General features: G+C 41.3%; 1 protein-coding gene across 1 annotated transcript in view; it reads left to right on the top strand.

Annotated features, from left to right (window-relative positions):
- The window catches only part of ptprn2 (protein tyrosine phosphatase receptor type N2), a 179,129-nt gene that overhangs the window by 136,938 nt on the left and 21,456 nt on the right, over positions 1 to 20,735 (top strand). The window contains exons 12-15 of the mRNA XM_050056635.1: positions 7,138 to 7,353; positions 9,588 to 9,791; positions 15,667 to 15,814; positions 18,612 to 18,685. Coding sequence (XP_049912592.1) covers positions 7,138 to 7,353; positions 9,588 to 9,791; positions 15,667 to 15,814; positions 18,612 to 18,685 — 642 coding nt within the window. The remainder of the gene's footprint in view (positions 1 to 7,137; positions 7,354 to 9,587; positions 9,792 to 15,666; positions 15,815 to 18,611; positions 18,686 to 20,735) is intronic.

Here is a 20,735-nt window from a genome sequence, read left to right on the forward strand (position 1 = left end):
CAAATGTGTTTTGTTTTGCATACATTTCTCTCTGCATTACAGTTCAGAGCTAATCCTCCAACACCTTCCCAAATGGAGCTGCAGCAACAGTATTGCTCAGATATTATTATGAATAATTTATTGCACCCCATTTCAAAGAGCCGAGCAGAAATCCCAACTATTTTTGGTGTGACGGTATCACGCGTTAGTTAAGTCTGCAGGTACACACTGCAGCTGTTGGTTTCTTGTACAGCAGCAGTGTAAACGGCATTAGCCCCTCACTGATGTCATTATAGTGTGATTGGTATGTGGTCCACCGGCTCAGTGTGCTACTGGGCTGCTTCTGTTTGCTCAAATATATTACAATCTGACTTTTCTGCGTCCAGGCTAACGTCTCCTTGCAGGCACTCAGATGCATGTATGTGTGTGTGTGTGCATTTTGGATGTGTATTTAGCAAGAGAGAGACACCTATGCATGTACATTCAGATTGCACGCACAGGCACAGACATGTTAATATGTTGTGCAGCCTGGGTGCGAGCAAATATTTAGTTATTGTCTCCTTATCCATTTTCTCAGCTCACATGCACAAGCAGCAGTTGATGTCTCTGCTCTGCCATCTCAGGTAGTGCACTTGATCATGACATTTGTTTAACATTCCTCATCCCCCCTCTCTCAGCGACACGGTGAAGTGCCGCATACCTCTTTCTCCCGTTGTTTAAACACGCTCGCTCGCTTCTCCATCTTTTTTATTAGAAATGTGAAATGTGTCATGGAGGCAAACACCGGAGCAGCGCAGGAGAGGAGGACAGATAAGCCTGGCAGGACTCACGCCGACTGTTGGAACATGTGTTACCCCGAGGAAGTACTTACTGCAGGAGCACATAGGCGTGACAGCATCTACGAAATATCACCAGTGACCATAAGAGTGACTCGAGTGCGCTCCAGAATTTGACTGCATGTAGGATGAATCGATGCACGTCAAACCTCCCTGGTGTGATAACCATTAGCACTGGCCTCGCTGGTGGATGTGACACCGCTTGTGAAATCGTGCTGTGTAGTGCGCAGTAGTGGCTGAAATGTGTGAAAACGTGCCCATTTACGCAGAGTTCAAGTGAAGAAAAACAACAGGTGCCAAAGTCGGGCTTTCCTTCAAAGAGCAGGTGAAGACGGTGTCTGGTTCTGGTAGACATTTCCTTTTTCTCTTCCTCTTTTTTTCCATCCACTGCGGTGTCTGGGGAATACCCTTGTTTGGATGAGTTGGATTTAGATAGGGCTGACAGGCGGGTGACCGGGGTATCTCATATGAGAAAGAGTGAACAGGGCTCTCTTCCAGTTCACCAGAGAACAGGACAGATATGATCGTATGGTTGACTTAATGTAAGGACTGATATTCTGGGGATTAACTTCCGGGGCCACTATTTATTTATTTCCAGCAATAAAACCACTCACTGGCAGTCGTGATAAAAGTCTTCCACCATGCGTTGCTCTCGTATCCGTCTTGCATTCGTGCAACAGCGAGCACTGCAGCCGGTTCCTGTATTCAAACTGAGTGCTGCAAGATAAAAATTTGCCTCTGCAGACGACGGGTGGTCGCACCATTTTTGTGCCCTCTGGCAGGCGAAAAAAACTGAATGTGGATTCTGAATAATTCCTGATAAATGAGGATGCGAGTGTGCAGAAAGCATGACGTGAAAAGTGTCACTCCATGACATAGAAGGAAGGAGCACATTTTTCTGGTTTAGTCTTTTTTCAGGGAACAAAAACTGCATGAAATAACAAAAAGCACTGATAATTTCAATTTTGCAGCGTTATCATACACAAGGTCTCGCATTTAAGAGTTTTGGCGGATGCTTAAAAAAAATTGTTGAGTCAGTTTGAGCATGTTCTGCTTCAGATTTAGTCCCCGCGGGCCGCCTGGTTGGCTCTGCTTTTTGAAGGTGGGGTGGCGTCCGATGCGGCCACGGACCCAGGCTGGACAGCGAGCTCGTTTTTGTTCTCCCCTTCACATTGCCAACTCCAGCTGTCACACAGAGGGACAATAGAGAAGAGGAGGGGGTGCTCTCTGAATGGAAAAAATAAACTGGAGAGCCCCCCGTCACACAGCCCCCCTCCCCAAGACTCGTCATCTGCATTTGACAGGACCCCCGTTCTCCTCTCTTCACCGCCCCTTTTCTTTTTCTTTCTCCTTTTCTCTCCCTGTGCTCTCCATAATCCCCCTTTCTCTCTCTCTCCCTGCTAAGTGCAGCTGTTGCTCTCCATTGGATCATTTTTTTTTTCAGACTGATTGCTAATTAGGATAGCGTTTTGGTGAGTTTTATCTTTAAAACTTGTTAAACTTGCAATTTTCCTCTCCTTTTTTTCTTTATTCCGGCAGATCTTATAGGGAGGCAGAGAAAGGACTTAGCCAATTATTCACAGTTTACTTTAGACTGAGCATTTTTCAGATGGCACCCAATGTCCCATGCAGCATTCATATAGTTTACAACTACTGTACTGTGTGGTAGCCTCTTATTATAGTGCTCACTTCAGCTTTGAATGCAAAAGCCTACTTTGAAGAATAGACTGCCCCATCTCCCTTATTCTGCTCACATAACTGAATCCCTGGGAGAGGGAGCAGAGGAAAAGGAGAGCCTGAGAAAACAGCAATTCACACACCAAACACAGAGACCCCTAGTAGCTCAACAAATGAGTGTCTAGCCCTATGTCCATTCATATCGCCCCTCGGCCCGCAAGCCTATTAGCCAGGCATCGCTCCTTGAACATTCACTGTCGACAACATGTGGAGGCATCGCTATAGCAACCAGTGGATATGACATGTGCAATGGACGGGGACTCCTGAGCTGCTGAATATAAGGAGGGGCTCAGCCTTAACTAAATGATCGCAAAAAACCCAACCCCACCACCTCCCCATCTCTTTTCATTGGCACAGAGGCGCTGAAAGGACTCACTAGTGGGGCTTCTGCACATTCTTCCGAGGCTCGGAAAATCAGGCGGGCATATCCCACATTCTTCTCCCTTTTCTTATTCTCTCCGACTCTCCCTTTTTTTCCCTTTTTCTTCATCTTCGTGTTGAAGCCGCGGTCTTTTGTTGGCGCTGGGGGACGCATGGGACCCTCGCAGGGGAACTTTTTGGAGAAGCGGACTGAGTGGGCGGCTGGGACGCACAAACGCTTCTTGGAGCTGCGGCGGGCGTCAGTGGTTAACCATGCTCTCTGGAATACAGGACACAGCATCCTCCGTTTGCTGCGAAATGTGCGATCTGCCCCGCGACATGGATTTGGGTAATTATCTCCTGGCTTGAAACGTGTGTCTGTCTTTTTTTTTTTTTTTTTTTTTTTTGGTCGTGTTCAGTGTGCAAGTTTTAATGCGTCAAACGCGTAAAAGGCGCCTTTAAGGACCGGCTTTGAAAACTTGTCATTAATCGTACCATCACGCTGAAAGCTGGTCTCCGATGTGACCGAAAATGATTTTTAGTGTGCTGTAGAATATTTTAGGAGCTCTGCTTTCATGGTTTCATTTTGTTTCATCCTCCCTGCTGCGATAGTCATGCATCTCCAAAAGCTTCATGGAAAAAATATGATCGAGCATCGGGAAAATACGCATGCAAATAGAGTTAATCTGAACGTAAACTCATCGAAAAAACCCTAATAAAAGTGGAGCTTAACCCCCGTGCTTTGCTGTGAGCACATCTGGCTGCAGGGTACAAAGTTTCAGTGCAGGTTCATCCTGCATGGCGCTGCCCGGCACCAGCTCCAACTCATAAACCCTCAGACCTGAGAGCTGCTGAATCCGCTCTGTGTGTGCACAGATTATTCTGTTTTAACCGTGTTTAGTCCAAAAAAAGCGCAAATATCTTCATCAAATTTATATCATATTATTCTACTCTAGATGTATATCCTAATATCCACAACAGCATTAAAATCTAATTATTATTTTTGCAGTTTTTATAGTAATCTATAGTAGTTTGCAGTACCAAATTGTTTTATTTTTTAATTCTTAATTTGCTTTATATTCCAAAAGGTTTTTAGAGGTTACAGATCCATCTGAAAAATAGGCCTAACAATTTCCACTGGTAGTGCATTTACAAAATTCCAACAATTTTTTTTTCAGAGTACTTTCTGTTGCCAGTGTTTTCCTGAATCCATGAAAAATAGCACGCTAGTAAAATGTTGCTAAATTTTGGATTTCATGTGTGATCTTTTGTGGTAATCACAGTACTATCAGTCATATTTTATGGCATAGAAACTACTTACAATATAGCTGATTTCAAACCTGGCAAATTCTCAATTGTGGCTGTAACTTTGAAATAAAAAAAGTCTTAGTGTAGGGTTGAGGTTTGGTAGTTGTGTGTTTGGGAGGATTTTCCTCTTGTACTTCTTCAAGGTATTGTGATGTGACTGAATGGACAGCCAGCCGCCCCAACAACACCTCTCTGCCTGACCTTTCCTCTATCATTTGAATAATCCAGAGCACCGAAATCCATCTGCCCCTTGTCTCCCCTCAGATTGGCTAATTCACCACACAGGGGCAATGTGAATAGACGAGGGAAACAGAGGAGGAAAGTCTGTTGCAGGCAGAGAGTTATAACTTCACTGAGTTTGGATCCTACACACGAACAACACGAATAGCAGTGGTGGATTTCAAAGGAATCAATAAAAATGAAATTGAGGTTTAAAATGTGAATTTGATCAGAAAAAGAATTCATGGAGGGAAAAAAAAACAGATTCTTTATTCTGTGGTCTTGTGTCGATTTTAAATGTGAATGCAAAATTCTGCTCTAACATTAAACTTGAAATATTTTTTGCAGGTTTTGATCATGGTAATAATTTATTTGATTTATTGAAAATGTAATTTTTAAATATTGGTATTTAACCATGCTTCAGTTACGTGTTTTTGAATATTTTCAGTATTCTAGTTGGACAAATCTCTTTTTAAGACATACTCCAATTATAGTGAAATACAATTATTACAAAAAAATATGAAACAATTGAAAAAATAAAAAGCAAAGGGACAGAAGTCTAAAGGTCCATGAAGGTAATTCTTAGTCTCACATCTCCTCCCTTTCCCTCCTCCTCCTCTTTCTCTCTCTTTCTGTATCTCCTCTGGTTTCTTTCTAACACGATTATCGCCTTCAAACACTCTTTTATGCTTGCAGTGCGTTTCAAGACTGTTCGCTCCCACATTGGAAAGGCTTTTTTATTCATTTCAAGGTGTTTACCTGAATAGTAAGAGTAGCCACTGATTGTAGAGGGCCACATCTTTGATTAAGTCGATAACACGGAATAAAGAAAATATTTTAGTTAAAGGAAAAAGCTTGGAGTTGTCAGTCAGGTTTAAACAGGTCTATAGGGGGCACTTTGGTTTCAGAGGCAGCAGTCTTGAACCACTGCACCGATGTGACGTGTGTCTACAGCACAAAATATGTTGAATATCAAATCTGAGTGAGGGTTTTTAGTGTGCTGTATATTCTGTATGGTTTTTTTTGTGTGATTATGTGAGAGAGGATACAGGCTGAGAGCTGTGCATCCTCAACAAGTACTCCAGCAAATGAAAATTGTCTATATGTTCATTTAATCACTGAACAACACAGACGAGTCATTGGATCGAGGCCATTCCTCCCCTCTGTATCCGCACATGAGCCTCTCCAAACCTCTCAGTTGCTGTCTAACCTCTTAATGCCTGATTGAAACTACATGCTCGAACCACAGCAATCGCAATCAACAGCAACTCGTCGTCAGGCCCAACACGGTAATCGAAAAGACCTTGGCGTCCTCACAACCGCTAAAACATTGGCAATTACGAGCCACAAGGTCAAACCATATTGTGACTGGTGTGAGGTGAAGTGTCTTATTTTGAGAATGGTATAACAAGATGTAGCCATCCTTCAGCAGACCCATTAGACCCCTCAGGCTAAATGTCAGAGCTCTGCCATTTTTTTTTTCTCATGTTGTAGATTTGATTCTCTCCACCCATCAATCTTTCAATATTGCATGCCGACAATTAGGAGCCTGCTGATGTATTTGTGCACTGTTATTGATATTGCCCTTTTGCAGATGTAAAGCTATTGACATGCACGCAGCTCAGAAAATTATTATTCAAAAACTGTAGAGAGCTGGTTTTTACAGAAACCCTGTGTTTTTGTGTCACTTGTAGAGAAGAGTGAGGATATGTGAAGTAGAATGTGCTGTGAAAATAGCATCTTAAATGCAAAACTAACTTGGCACGGTGTCTGTATTTTATGCAAGCAGCAAAGACAAAGACTTTAACAGTAGCTACATTTTAGGTATCATTAATTATCCTTCCCAATTAATGCTCGTAATTATCTCTGTTATGCTCTCAAAATATTCTGCATCAGTGGGGCCCACAGGGAATTTATCATTACAGTAAATGGCCATGAGTGGACCAATTATCAACACATCGGCCCGATTCTTTAACCCACACTGATAAAAATCTCTTAGATGATATTACAGCACATTAAAAAACACGTCCGCCATAGTGAGACAAACCCTATACCTTCCTGTTTGAATTAACATGCAGCGTGGGTGTGAATATTTGAAAAGGCTTTTCTATTCAACTGGTGGTGGATGTGTGAAGGTCCAGTCTGGGCTGCCTGTGTCTCTGCGGTCCTGGTAGCCATTAGCTGAACGGCTTGGGCCAGGGCCTAATCCAGCCAAACTCAGGACCAGAGGAGCTAATTAAGCACAAGCTTTTAGTATCCCAACCTCCTGTAGCTGCACAGTGCCAGCCCACCCCATGCCAGCACTAAGTGGGGTTGTAAATATCTATAGTGGGGCACAGTGTGGAGACAGCACTGGGCAGGGGCTGGTAATAGGGGTTGACTGAGTCTGAATGCGTATTATAAGGCCAGTATTAGAGCTGGCTAATGAGTGGGGCCGGTCAGACAGTGGTGGTGGGTGGATGGAACGAGCAGGAGAGTAAGTGGCAGTAGGTGAGGCAGCACTCGCGGCGCTGTTGCATCCACATTTTTTTCCACCAGAAAATCAAGACAGGCCTTCAGCTGAAAATTGATGCACTGCAGACTTGATATGGCGGTTGCTGTAAATCAAAAAGCAGCTACATCAATCAGAGAAAAGACAGAGTGGCATCCTTTACTGCTCTGACATTGTGTTCTGTCTCTGTTTGTGTGTGTCCTCCAGAGGGGCAGCTTGACCCAGATCCCTGTGGTGAAGGAGACCAGGGTGGAGTCGGGCCAGTTCCTGCTGCTCTCCGTCCTCTGCATGCTCTTCATCCTGGTGGCGCTGGCAGTGTCCACCACCTTCTTCTGCGTGCGCCAGCGCTCCCACCTCCGCATGAAGGAGAAGCTGGCCAGCCTGGGGACTGACACCAGTACTGATGCCACTGCAACCTATCAGGTTAGACCAGCCCCCTTGCTATGAGCCAATCAGGGGCCGGGACACTTAGCCTGTGCTCTGCCATTGGAAGAACACAAATACTATAAGAGTACGGTGGATTTTCTGATTGGTTTGTGAGAGTGTGTTTGTTAATGTGTGTATACGTTTGAATTATTCTCTTCTACCTACTTTTATGACGTTATGTGGCTGTTATGATGACAGTGATTTGCTTTTTTGTGCAGCACAATAATTGTACATCAAAAATCACCTTTTACGCTCTTTATTTCTCAGATTTTTGACGTATTGCTCCAATAGATATGCGCTCCATCCAATTATTCAATGCTCATCCTTGCCTGAGACGTGCATGTGCGTGTGTGTATGTGTGTGAGGAACAGGCCGCAACTGTGACCTATTCCCTCTGTTCCTCCAGGGCCATGGACAGCCTGGGCTGTATTGATTTTCAGCGTTGGGGCTCAGCTGTGCCCAGCATGGCACTCAGAACATATTTATCTGCATGTCGCGTTAACATTTTCAATATTTAATCAGGTTTTCACAGGGCCGCTCTATCTATCCAAAGCTGGAGGTGTTACAGTGTTACAATCGTGGCCACAGAGGGGTGAAAATAATTTAGATTATGTCCATTTTTGTCTATTTTTCTAAAAATTTTAACAGGTTTTGCTCCTGTGCAGATTTTCAGTTCTGTGTGGCACCTGTTTTTTGTCAGTGTACCTTTAGGGATGGGATAACTGCTCCGTCAGGCATTCATGTGGGTGTGTTCTCTGCGTTAGACAGTGTTGCTGTGGGAGAGATATAGACTTGAGACGTTGTTACCTCTTGGCCTGTTTTCGTTCTTATTAGTAGTCTGAAAGAAGGGGGGGACCAGGGGAAGCTGTAATCCCACTACCAGTGCTCCTCTCTGGGCTCCGTGTGTCTGTCCTCTGGCCCTCTCTGGTACTAACTGCATCTCTCTGCTTGCTCCTGGGACGATTTCTCGTCTCCAGTGCTGCACGGCGCTTTGCAAAGATGTTGAGAAAGTAGGATGAATTATGAGGTGGACCTGGATATTGCCCCGAGGCCAAGGCCCAGGGCACCGCTTCATGGCTCTAATCATTAAAGTCTGACGGCAGGAAAGCTGATCCAAGACCAGGGCTTAGAGGGGCCTGTGCTCCAGAGGGAAATATCACTATGATAGATCATGAGATAGCATGTGCTTTCACAAGGCATTTTCTCTGGTCTGCCCTGCCCTCGCTGTTATTAATTGAGTATGCAAATGAATTCTGTGGAGATGACTGGCTTTGCCTCCCAAAACCAAACATCATGGGGTTTACAGATTATGAATTTAACATGGAAAAAACAAGTGAGCACACCTTATGGAGGGAATCAGGCAAAGTTTGTTATTGTTACTGTGTTTGTTCATTTACACATGTATAAGATTGAACAGATCTGGCACTAGGGATATTTCTTTCTTTTTCATTTTGTATATACGAGAGTTAATAATGCCTAGTCTTTGAATTTTTGATGCCCTGTCTCTGCAGTGAAGCATGATGGGAGAAAAGCTGAGTCATTGGGAGAAGTGTAATCTCCGTAGCAGTGGGCCTTTTAGCAAGTCTCAGAAACCTGGAGATATCAATCAAAACAGAAAATTATACTTTACAATTGTGCCAATGCATTTTTATCTCTTTTGGTTCTCTGTGGTTATGTACATTCACAATGAAACTCCTATGTGATTGATCGATAGATTCTCCTATCTTTGCAAAAAAGGATCCAAATTCTTCTTTTTAACTTTTTAAAAGAAAGTAGTTTTTGCTCCATAAAGCTTGACGGTGCATTATGGTGATTTTGTGCAGGATTTTACTTTAAAACTCACTTTTTTTTGGACAACTAAAAGATCCATTCTTAAACAATGAAGACAGTTGCTGTGTGGCAGCCAGGTGTGACATACTGAATTTATTCTGTAAATCGTGTAGGGTTCCTCAACCATGTATTTTTGACATAATTAGTATAAGCTCCATAATCCACGAGGATAAGCCATTAATCTACAGGCAAGTGAGGACAGATCAAGTCAGGCGAGATACAGGATTTTACAATGTGCATTTATAGAACCCAGCCCCTAACAGCAAGGATAAGCACATAACCTACATAAAACTATTGTTATGTGCATGAAAAGAAGATAAATACATGAAACCTCTGCAAGGAGTCTGGAAAAAAGCATTTTTGATGATCACTTCTTCACCATTATCTCCTGTAATCCCCAGGAGCTGTGTCGCCAGCGTATGGCAATCCGGACATCGGAGCGTGTCGAGCGTCCAGAGACCCTGCGCCATTCACGCCTCAACAGTGTCTCATCTCAGTTCAGTGATGGCCCCGCAGCTAGCCCCTCTACCCGCAGCAGTACCTCCTCCTGGTGTGAAGAGCCAGTGCCATCCAATATGGACATCTCAACTGGTCACATGATACTGGTAAGGAACTTGTTTTTACTCCACAGATTATGTGAGTAATGATTCATGTGGTGAGGGAGGAAGTTGGTTGAAGTGTGGTTTGATGTCAAGCCCTCAGAGATTTTTTGTGGTTCTTGGCATCAGATTGTTACAGCTAAGCAACCGCAACATCATGTCTCACTGACTTTGCATTTAACCTGACACAGTGGGTTCAGTGTGGCTTGAGAAACTCCAGTGCTTTTTGTAAGAATACGTCATGTTCAGCCTTGTGTTCAACATCATAGATCTACATCTGTGATTCCAAAACAGGTGTACTTAAACTTGAAGAGGTAGGCTACTTCTTCCGATACCATTGGGATTGTGAATTTGCTATTTGTTTATTTTTTTTAAAGGAATTGGGATTTGATTCAAACAAGAAACATATATCGAAATAAACACGTTTGCTCTGAGTAATTAAAGAAATGGTTAAAGTAATAAGCTAGAAGTAATGAATAAATTGTGGAAAGAGTTAGCTAAAAGTAATGGAGAAGAAGGTTAAAGTAATTAGGTAGAGGTAATGTATAATATGATGTAATGTATAATGTGAAAATAGTTAGCAAAACATGATGGGGAAAAATATTCATAGGGTTAGATACAAGTAATGGTTGACAAGTTTTAAACAGTTAGCTAGAAATAATAGATAAACGATTTATAGTTAGCTAAAAGTAATGTGGAAAATGGTTGGAAAAAGCTAGCTAAAACTAATGGGGGAAAAATAGCTGAAATAAATCTTTTAAAAGTTTGAAACGGTTAGCCAGCAGTATTTTTACATAAACTGTAGTTAGCTAAAAGTAATGGGAAAAAAGTTGAAACAGTTAGCTAAAAGTAACATATTACTTTTAGCTAACTGTTTCAAAAGTTTATCGATAGTTAAACTTTGGAAATAGCTAAAAGTAATGTGAAAAAAGGTTGAAATGGTTAGCAAGAAGTATAGTTAGCTAAAAGTAATGGGGAAAAAGATTGAAATAGTTAGCAAGAAGTATAAACGGTGGAAGTAGTTAGCTAAAAGTAATGGGAGAAAAGGTTGAAATGGTTAGCAAGAAGTATAGTTAGCTAGAAGTAATAGTAAACAAGTGTGAAACAGTTAGCTAGCAATAATGGATAATTGGTAGACATAGTTAGCTAAAGGTAATGTAAAAAGGTTTATAAAAAAGTTAGCTAGCAATAATGGGAAAGAGGCAGAGACAGCTAAGATTATTTGACAAAAGTTTAAACCAGTTAGCTAGAAGTGTATAAGCGGTGAAAATAGTTAGCGAGAAGTAATGGCAAAAAGGTCAAAACAGTTAGCTAGAAGTAGGCTAATGTATAGACGGTGGCAATAGTTTGCTTATAGTTAATGGAACAAAAGGTTGAAACAGTTAGCTAAAGGTAAGTAGTGGAAATAGCTAAAGTAATGGGGAAAAAGCTTAAAACATCTAGAATTAATGTATTAACGGTGTAAACATTTAGCTAGAAGTAATGGAGAAAAAAAAGGTTGAAACAGTTAGCTAGTAGTAATGTGTAAATGGTGGAAATAGCTAAAAGTAATGACTGAAACATGCAAATGCAAATAAATTGGACAGACCTACACATTGATAGTTAAATAGTATGACAAAATATTGTCAAAGTAAACAGTTTTATATAATTAACAGTTGAAACACATCCATTTTAAAATCAATTCACACGACCACATTTGGTGGTGTTGGTGGTGTCGATGTAGGGGCAGGTACTTGAGATCATCTGTAAGGGCCTTTGGGGATTCGTCAGATTTACAGGAATATGCTGTGCAGACGTTTCATGTGAGCATACGTTATAGTATTTGCTTTTAAAACTCCCTGTGCCTATGAATATGCTAGGTCCTGTGCTGAAAACCAACAGCTTGATTTCTCTCTGTTTATCTGTTTGGATGTGTCTCTTTTTCATCCCTCTCTCACCTCATTCCCTTTAGAACCCTGTTATCTTTGGGTTTTTTCATCACTCTTTCAGCTGTTTTCTCCCTCTTGCTTTATCTCGCCTCTGTTGTCTTCATTTTTTTCCTCCTCGAACTTTTTCCCTCCCTTTACTGTGTCATTTCCTCTCTTTATCATTCTGTCCTGCGTCTCCCCCCACTGTCATTTTCATCTTTTACCACCTCCGTCTCTCTTACTGCTGCAGCACAATAAGGCAGACATTGTCTTGCGTGATGACAAAACTGAAATATCATTATCCATCTTATTGTCATCTGGATGTTTTAGAAATTTTGTCAGTTTTTTTTTTTTTTATTTAGGTTGAACAAGCTTTTGGTTGCCAGTGCTTCCACAAACACACAATGGATTGTTTTAATTTTGCACAACTTTTGCTTCATTCATTTGAGACAGGCTTGATAAAAGAGATGGATAGATGCCTTGCAGTGTTTCCATTAATGGAGAGAGCATTCATCACACTGCATGTCTAGCTTTTATATTGGGAGGCGATAATGAATGAGAGTGAATCTGAGTAATGCCTTGTATTGCTGGTAATAGATGGGTTTTGTTGCACTCGTCAAGGCTTGTTTGTGAAGCCCCTTTTGAAAACATTAACAATAGAAAAGCATTTAGCCCTGCAATAACAAAAGAGGCACTGTGAATCATTTCTAGGAGCTGTTATTATTAGCCCTAGTTTCTTCAACGCAGCCATTGCAATGTGGAAAGGTAAAACACTCAGGGACCTTTACTTCTCTTTCATGCCATGATTGACATGGAGATGTCCTATAGGGGTTCTTCTTTAAAATTCCATCGCCATCTCACATGAAACCATGTGTGAGATTGCCTTGTTATCACTGATCTCAGACCTATATTTTCCCATCTCAGCTCTCCTCTCCTCTCATCTCCCCTCTCTCGCTCTTTGGAGCTCACACCGTGTGGAGAAGGATGATGAATACTCGGCTTTCCAAAGCACATATGCTGGGGGTCCTTTTTTTTTGAGACCCGATCACCTCACACACACACACACACACACACACACACACACACACACACACACACACACACAACCACCATGAACTATGATGTTGCTCCCCACCGTTCGGCCCCCCTTCAAGACTTAAAAAGTCTTGCATAACGACTTCCAACTTCAAAAGTGAAATTGGATGCCTCTGTGTGCTGAGTCATCCACTGTGTTTTTTCAGTGCTTTGACATACCTCTGCCATCTTACATTTTCTGCCTTCTCTTTTTTGCCTTTTAAGCTGCAATCAGTGCCACAATCAAGCAAACCTCACCTACTTAAAGTTCAAACACCTCAGAAATTATTACCAGATGAAACATAGGAGCATTATGTGGCTATTTTTCTGTGCAGCAGCCCTTCAGCACCATGGACAGCACTGTACAGTCAGTAAACGTGTATTTCCTCACAAAGCATGTTACACAAAAGAAAAAAAAACTACCCATGCAGCTCTACTGCTGTCCAGACACAGGGTCAAAATGTTGATATAGTTGCTGTTGCTGCAGCATTCCCTCAGCTTAATCACCTCTGTACTGGAAAAATAACGAAAAAAATCAATAATTATGTAGCTCGAGGCTCTTTTTCATTATGTTGAGTAGTTATTATTAAATTTTTTTGAAATGATGGATTATTTGTTCGAAAGAAAAATAAACCCAGGCGAAAGGAAAATAGCCACTGACTCATGCAACATGCTCTGCCCTCTGTGGCTTTCACTCACAATTTTAAATTTAGCTTACGAGCAAAAGAACAATATCTGTTGAAGGCATTTCATTTAGCTATTATTAGCCAGCACACAAAAACATACATATTAACACCTATTTTTCACCTCTCACCGCTGTTTATCATATTATAAAGCCCCCTGTACAAACTGTTACCAGTATTGTTCGTTTTAATTTGACAGCGGAGCTTGACAGTAATGTGTTACCTGTTGTGTCTGGCTCCCCTGGTTGTCCCTTCATCCTGATTTCACCCAGCACCCTCTGCTGCCGAGGAGACTGCTTAGGAAGGATTAGACATTGTTTCCCTGACACCCAGGCCTCCCATCCCAACCCTCTGATTGGCAGACATAATCCCCCCATTCACTAAACCTTCGTTACCCTGTCTCTGGAATACGCCATGGTCCACTGCCTCCCCCTAGGAACGGGAGGGCTTGATAAGGACCTGCTGGCTGCATTGCATTAAGCTGCGAAAATATGAATTTGGAATGCAATCGATTCAGGGCATCGTTTGAATAGAATGGGAGGCAATTCAGAGTGGATTTATCAAGTACATGGAGATGTAATATTGGTAGGGGAGGTGGGATGCTGTCAGGCTGGCAAGCAGAGAGTACTTGTACGGGGTGACAAGAGCATAGTGGTGACAGGCTCTGTCAAGTGGTCATAATGGCATGCTGTCATTTTCCTGGGAAGACAGCACTGTGTGTTTGCGTAGGCGATGCACAACAACACACATGCAAATATACGTGTGTTGGCTGCTATTAGAATTGACATTAACTGAGATTTTTTTTTCTACATAATTGGGCTTTTTGCATGCATAAAATTAAAAGTTCAAACAGGGATGGTTCAAAGTATGACAGCGGAAATCTACAGTAATATTTCAGACACATCACTTTATATCATTAATGGGTTCAGAGAGAACACATTGTGCTGTTGTGCTCTCTCTCATTATGCAGCTGCATTAATCACAAGAGTTGCTTTTTCTGTTCTCAGCGTGGCCTTTAAGACCTGAGTGGCACCTTTGGTACCGTATCGAACAATAAACTTTGATTTCCATTGTCTGTAGGATTTGTGATGTTCTTATAAGTCACCTAATATCCTCTGCGTGCACGCAGGAGATGTCTGAATCCATGAGCCATCAAAGGGTAATTGCCTATTATGTGTTGGACAAGCTTATTTGTGATTATCATCTGGGTAGGAATTGTATATATTCTGTAAAAACTTGGATTTCCCTTTTGACAGACAGGAGTGAATACGTCGGATGTAACAATGGAGTGTCACCTCTCTGCTCAGCCTACCTATACTGCCTTTAATATGGGATAAAAACCCCGCACATCTGGGTATCACTTTCATTGTATTAGCCAGCTGATCCCTGACATCAGTTTATGAGTCTGTAATCTTCTGCCTCACACAATAGCGGACTAAACCATTTAACCCCGTTGGGAGGGGAGCCATGATACAGGAGAGAAAGCGAAACACGGCGCTACGCTACAAAAGATCGTCTTGCCAGCTACAGTCTCTAAGCTCCCTAAGACTTGCCCTGGTTTGGGAGAATACACACACACGCACACATACAGGCCTCTACCCCTCCCCCTTCTCTTTTTCCATCTTTGTCTCTCTAGCGAATTCAATTTTGTCTTCTCCAAGCGACGGCTTAAATGCAGACAATCTTATCAGTGGCTGTGCAAGCAGTGAGGGACGTGATTGAAACACCCCTGAAGTATTTCCAATGCAGACAAACCTTTCAGGAGTCTTAATTGTGCGTGATTTTTTTTCTCTTTCGGTCAAACACACATGCACAAAGACACAAGCATTAGCACACCTTCCCCACCTAGATCTCCAGGAGCCTCCTCCTCACCCAGTTGTTATGCTATACAGCAGCTTAGGACAATAATGCTCCATGACACCTGATCATAGCTTTAATGGAGAGATGGTGCTGTCAAGGGTTTAGTGTTTTGCTCCAGTGTATTTATTGCTTTGCTCATGCTGAAGAAAATACAATGAAAAAAACAACAATGTATCTCAAGCTAGCTATGATATGGTGCAGATGAACCATGTCTAATTTAATTAATGCAAATTTGCTGTAAAAACAAACACAAAATGTCTTTTTACAGCCACATTTTGAAATAAATTCAGTTGTCTTTTGCATGGTTCTGGCTTGTTGTTTGAAATGGTGGCTAAGGTGGTGTCTGCTTTCCTCCAGTCGTACATGGAGGACCACTTGAAGAACAAGAACCGTCTGGAGCGTGAGTGGGAGGCCCTGTGCTCCTACCAGGCAGAGCCCAGCGCCTGCAGCGTGGGGCAGGGCGAGCAGAACTCCAAGAAGAACCGGTCAGATGCCGTAGTCGTATGTAAGTCATGTGTATGCGTTATTTGTTTTTCTGTTGTTGTTATTGTTTTTTACTTGTTGTTGTTTTTTTGCTATCAAAATGTCCTCACCATGTACAAGCAGCTCCATCACTGTTCATATGTTTGTGAATGGATTTTTCTGAGAACTACATAAAAGCAGTTGAAAAGCTAGTCAAAATTACACTGTAAAAATGTGTTTCCAGACAAATAATCATTAGACAATCTGTGATTGTAGTGAGAAAACTGTATTCTTTTTCACAGATAAACTTACTTCTCGCAGATAAAATTGACTAAAAACAGAGGGCAGGTTATTAGCTAACTGTACCCTGTAGGGTTACAGATTACATTATAGAAATACCTGTTTTGGACTGGATCATCCACAGCATGGGAGCCAAGATTCTGTCAAAGTTTCAAGTTCAGTAAAAATATTCTGCTATTTTAATGAGGCTAGCTATGGCGCAAGCCCTACTATAATCACCCATTATTCTGAAAATCGATTAATCCATTCAGTCATTTTTCAAGCAAAAATGTCAAATATTTGCTGGTTACAGGGTCTTCAATGTGAGAATTTGCTGCTTTTCTTTGTTATTTATGAGACTAAATGAAGAATCTTTGGGTTTTGGACTGTTGCTTGGAAAAAAAAGGGGCAAATTGAACATGTCTCTCTGGTCTCTGGGAAATAATGATGAGCATTTTTCACAATGTTTTGACATTTTATGGACCAAACGTTTAATCGATTAGTCGTGAAAATAATCAGCAGATGAGTCCATAATGAAAATAATCATTAGTTGGAGCCCTAGCTAGCTAGCTCTATCATAAAATACATGAGAAATAGAGGTCCTGTATTCCATGAGGACATTTTGTAGGAGGCATGTAGCTTTACACTCATTATTTTTGCACTATATAATGTTTGTGGCTCTAAAGTCCATACAGTATTTAGGATTCCTATAAAGAGTTCTAGTATTTACTCAGCTAGAAACATTTAAAAGTCAGCTGGAGACGGCTACATTCACACTGTTTTCATTTTGAAACGCAAGTATTGCTTTGTTTACGCCTTGCGTCCAAACTATTCAGGTGTATTTGAAGCCCTAAAAAGACTTTTGAAAAGGCTACTGAGCCAGTTTTGGTGTGAAAACTCAGACTTTTGAAAATGAAAACGCAGGCACCCATGTTCGCCTCCTGATTGGTTCTTATCAGTCTTACTGTGTTTTCTTTGTAACGACTCTTAGTTTGTTTTCTGCTGCCTTGACTGTCTTATACTCATGTGTTACTTTCAGTAACAGTTCTCCCGTGTTTTTGTTCCAAGCAAACAAATCTCTGGTCTTCCTTTACTCAGTATTCAGTATTTTCTGGAACTTCTTTGTGTTTACAAAAGCATACACATGCACAGTGTACATGGTTATGTGATATCCGTTTCCAGCCATGTTAGTGTGGACGGAGATTATTTCTGAGCCTGTGCTAAAACACTCGTGTTCACAGAGATCATTTTAAAAGAGCATTTTAAAATGAAAACGTATTAGTGTCTATGTAGCCTGGTGAGTTTTCACCCCATCATAGAATGTTAGCATTAGCATTAGCTTAATCTAGCTAGCTATGGCTGAAATCAGCGTGTGTTCGCTAGAAATGTTTTTGTTTACTTCTGTATGAAGTGGAGTTTCGAAATAAACTGCAATTTATGCATAGCAAACCTACTCCCATTTTTATGGTGAACTGCAAAAACTGCATTGAGAACAGGAAGCTTCACAGACAAGCAATAACTAAGGGGGGCGGGGTTTAACAAACGGTTAATGCTTTATTTTACTGAAGAGAACTGGATGCAGCATTGGAGATGCGCCCCCATTTATACCTATGAAAGCTACTGGTGGTTTATGAAGCTAGAAAAGTTTGATTTTCAGATATAAAATTACCTGCATCTTCTGCATAATTGGACCCATAAAGCAGGCGCACTTGAATTTGTTTTAACCCTGCCTCCCAACCACTCGGTCTTGGCCTCGCTATTTGAATGACAGTAGGAAAATACCTCTGGATTTAGCTGTTAGTAAATTAAACAGCTTTTAGGACATCATTTTAAATAAGGGCTATTTAAGTGTTAAGTGTAGTTGGAAGCCAATGTGGCCTACCTCAAAAATAATAATAATTTACAGACCTCTCTTTCACAATGTGAGTTGATTGGAAGTCTTTTTGGCATCACTTGACGGACTCTGAAGTTGTAATTACACAGTTTGGCCACCATGCCAGGTTTGAGTTGGACTTGGTTGACTTGTGGTGGGTTACATAGTTACTGTCAGTCACATCTGATCAATCCACACCCACACAGTCCCGAGAAAGAAGAGTATTTTTTTAATGTTAAACTTGTATGTATTATCACAAGGAATACCTAAATATTTTTTTAAACTTTGATTTCTGCTTATTTAGTCATGAATTGTATAAACATATTTTAGGGAGAGTTTTCAGAGGCCTTAATTTGACTACTGAGGTGGGTTTAGGTTCACTGGAAACAGATTATCTGAATCTTTCAACAGTTTCACTTGTTCAAGAAAAAGAGGATTTTAAGGCTCACAGCTTACAGACTTCTTAAGATAAAATATATTATTATTATTTCACTTGGAACATTCCTTATTGAAGGTGAAGCAAATGAGGACTTCAGAACAGTGTGTGTGTATGATGAAAGTCTGGTGAAACTGCAGTGCAGCCTTTTTACTTGCATATTTCTCTGTTGCTGCTCAAAATTCTGTTGTTATTGTGTGAAAAGGAAGAACAGTCGAAAGTATGTTGATGAATTATGCATCTCCATTACAGATGATCATTCCAGGATCACCTTGAAAGGGGAGAATAACCACGGCAACTCAGATTACATCAACGCCAGTCCAATAGTGAGTATTATTTATTCACGTTTTGGCTAATATCTGTCGTCTCCAAAGCCTTTTTATTGTACCGAGAGCACCTGTTGTGGTTGGATTTTACTTGAGATAAAAGAAGTTTCAAAGGACTTGTCATCGATCCAGGTGCATTGATCTTTTTTTTAAACTTGCATGCTGGGAGCCTCGAGTGGATTTGGTGTGTCTTGTTGAATCACACTGCTACTTTCACTGCTTTCAAAATGGCCGCTCCCAGGAGATACCCCTTTTTTATCCACACTATAAAGAATTCTACATTATTTTTGACTAAACAAATGTATCCCACCACAAAATCCAGAAAGGCCTCAGTGTTGGAGAAGGCAAAGGTTTTTTTTTCCCAAAACATTGCTAGTCATGATTTCCCCTGAGGCTGCTGAAAAGGGATTCCATCAAAGGGAACAGGAAACTATGCATTTCAAATACTGTGCCAAAATTTCTGAGGAGATAGATGAGGTGGGCATACACAGCTGCACTAAAAGCCTATTACTCTTCAGAAGCAAACATTTATTCCTCCATTTTCTCTAATGGCATATTCATTGAGTTTTTAGCTGATTTAAACAGTGCGACATTTGCCATCGTATAGAATAATATTATGATAAAGTTCATCAATCAAGCGAAGAAAAGTTGGCAAAAAATCAGATTGGCGGATTAGAAAAAGGGAATAAAGTTATCTGAGACTGTTTTGGTGTAGTTGAAAAAAAAATAAAAGCATCTAGGAACACAAACGGATGTTGAAGATGGGTGAAGTAATGGCGGATGCAGTGGTGTGTGGATGAAAGGACAGTAATTACACCACAAAAGGGACCCCTGGCTGAGCCCAGCAAAACTGTGATAATTATGTCTGTCAATGCGGCTTCTTCCTCCTCATTAGCTTCAGGGGCAGTGGCCTACGAGTAAATAATCTGTCGCTTCTTTCTGGGAATCAGGGGTCAGAGAGGCAAAGGGAAGGAGCGATCTGAGCTCCCTGCAACGCAAAGGGCGACACACACACACACACACACACACACACACACACACACACACTCACACAGGGAAGAGCTTGGATAATGGTTTGACCACAAACGATGCAAGCGCACCCAGATGCACGGCATCATTAGCAGGAGGAATGGTTTGCAGGAATGTGCAGTGGCACAAAATGTGGTCAAAGCCTGCTTGTCTTTGTCTTGTCTGGCCTTTTTTTTTAGAAAGTCAAACGCTGTGTGGCTTTTCCATTTCCCACCTGTTCTCCATGCTTTTGTTTTCAAACTTTCTGGGATGAGCTCAAGCCGGCATTTAGCTTCTCCGAGCGCTCTATCTTACGTAAACACAGGATCAAGGCGCTCCTGCAAGGTGCTGAAAGTTGAGACGCTTCTCCGGGAACAGATATTTGTGCGAGCTATTTCAGTACAAGCTATTTTACTTCAAACCAAAGAGCACTTCTTTGCCTTTTTTGTTGTAGTCTATCTTCTTCCCACAATGGCAAGGGGAGGACAGCTGAAACGCAGGACTACTCTTTCATGTTTGCGCTTTAGTATTCATGCAGGGATGTCAACACACAGCTACAGCATGTCTGTGTCCTTGAGATTGGCTAAATGGAGTGGCAGCACTAGCAATAGATTTTTTTTTTTTAACAAATCCACGAGAGGAATTTCAACCAGGAAGCATGAAGAGAAAATTGAACCGTTATACCTAATTGAAGTAGAACAGTGGGTAATGAACATAATGTTTCCTGCATTTATGTGTCCTTTTGTAAAATTTCTTCAATAGAAAGGCAGTCAAATTTTCACATTGCAGCCAGCTCTTGTGTAGGTGTATTGAAAGAACGTTCTCAGTCACTCACACTTCACTTCTGCCCCCCAACGACCGTTTCCTCACAACTACACTACCCACAATGAATACCGACATCCTGCCTGACATCTCATACACACATCTGATTCAGATAACATGTCTATAAATCATTAAATCATTAAGATATGATCAAATTTGAACCTGCATCTTTAAGTATTTTTCTGCTAAACGCTCCAAAAAATCACCAAAATAAAATGTA

This window comes from Epinephelus moara, chromosome 11 (genome assembly GCF_006386435.1).
Source record: "Epinephelus moara isolate mb chromosome 11, YSFRI_EMoa_1.0, whole genome shotgun sequence".
In the NCBI taxonomy this organism is placed as follows: Eukaryota; Metazoa; Chordata; class Actinopteri; order Perciformes; family Serranidae; genus Epinephelus; species Epinephelus moara.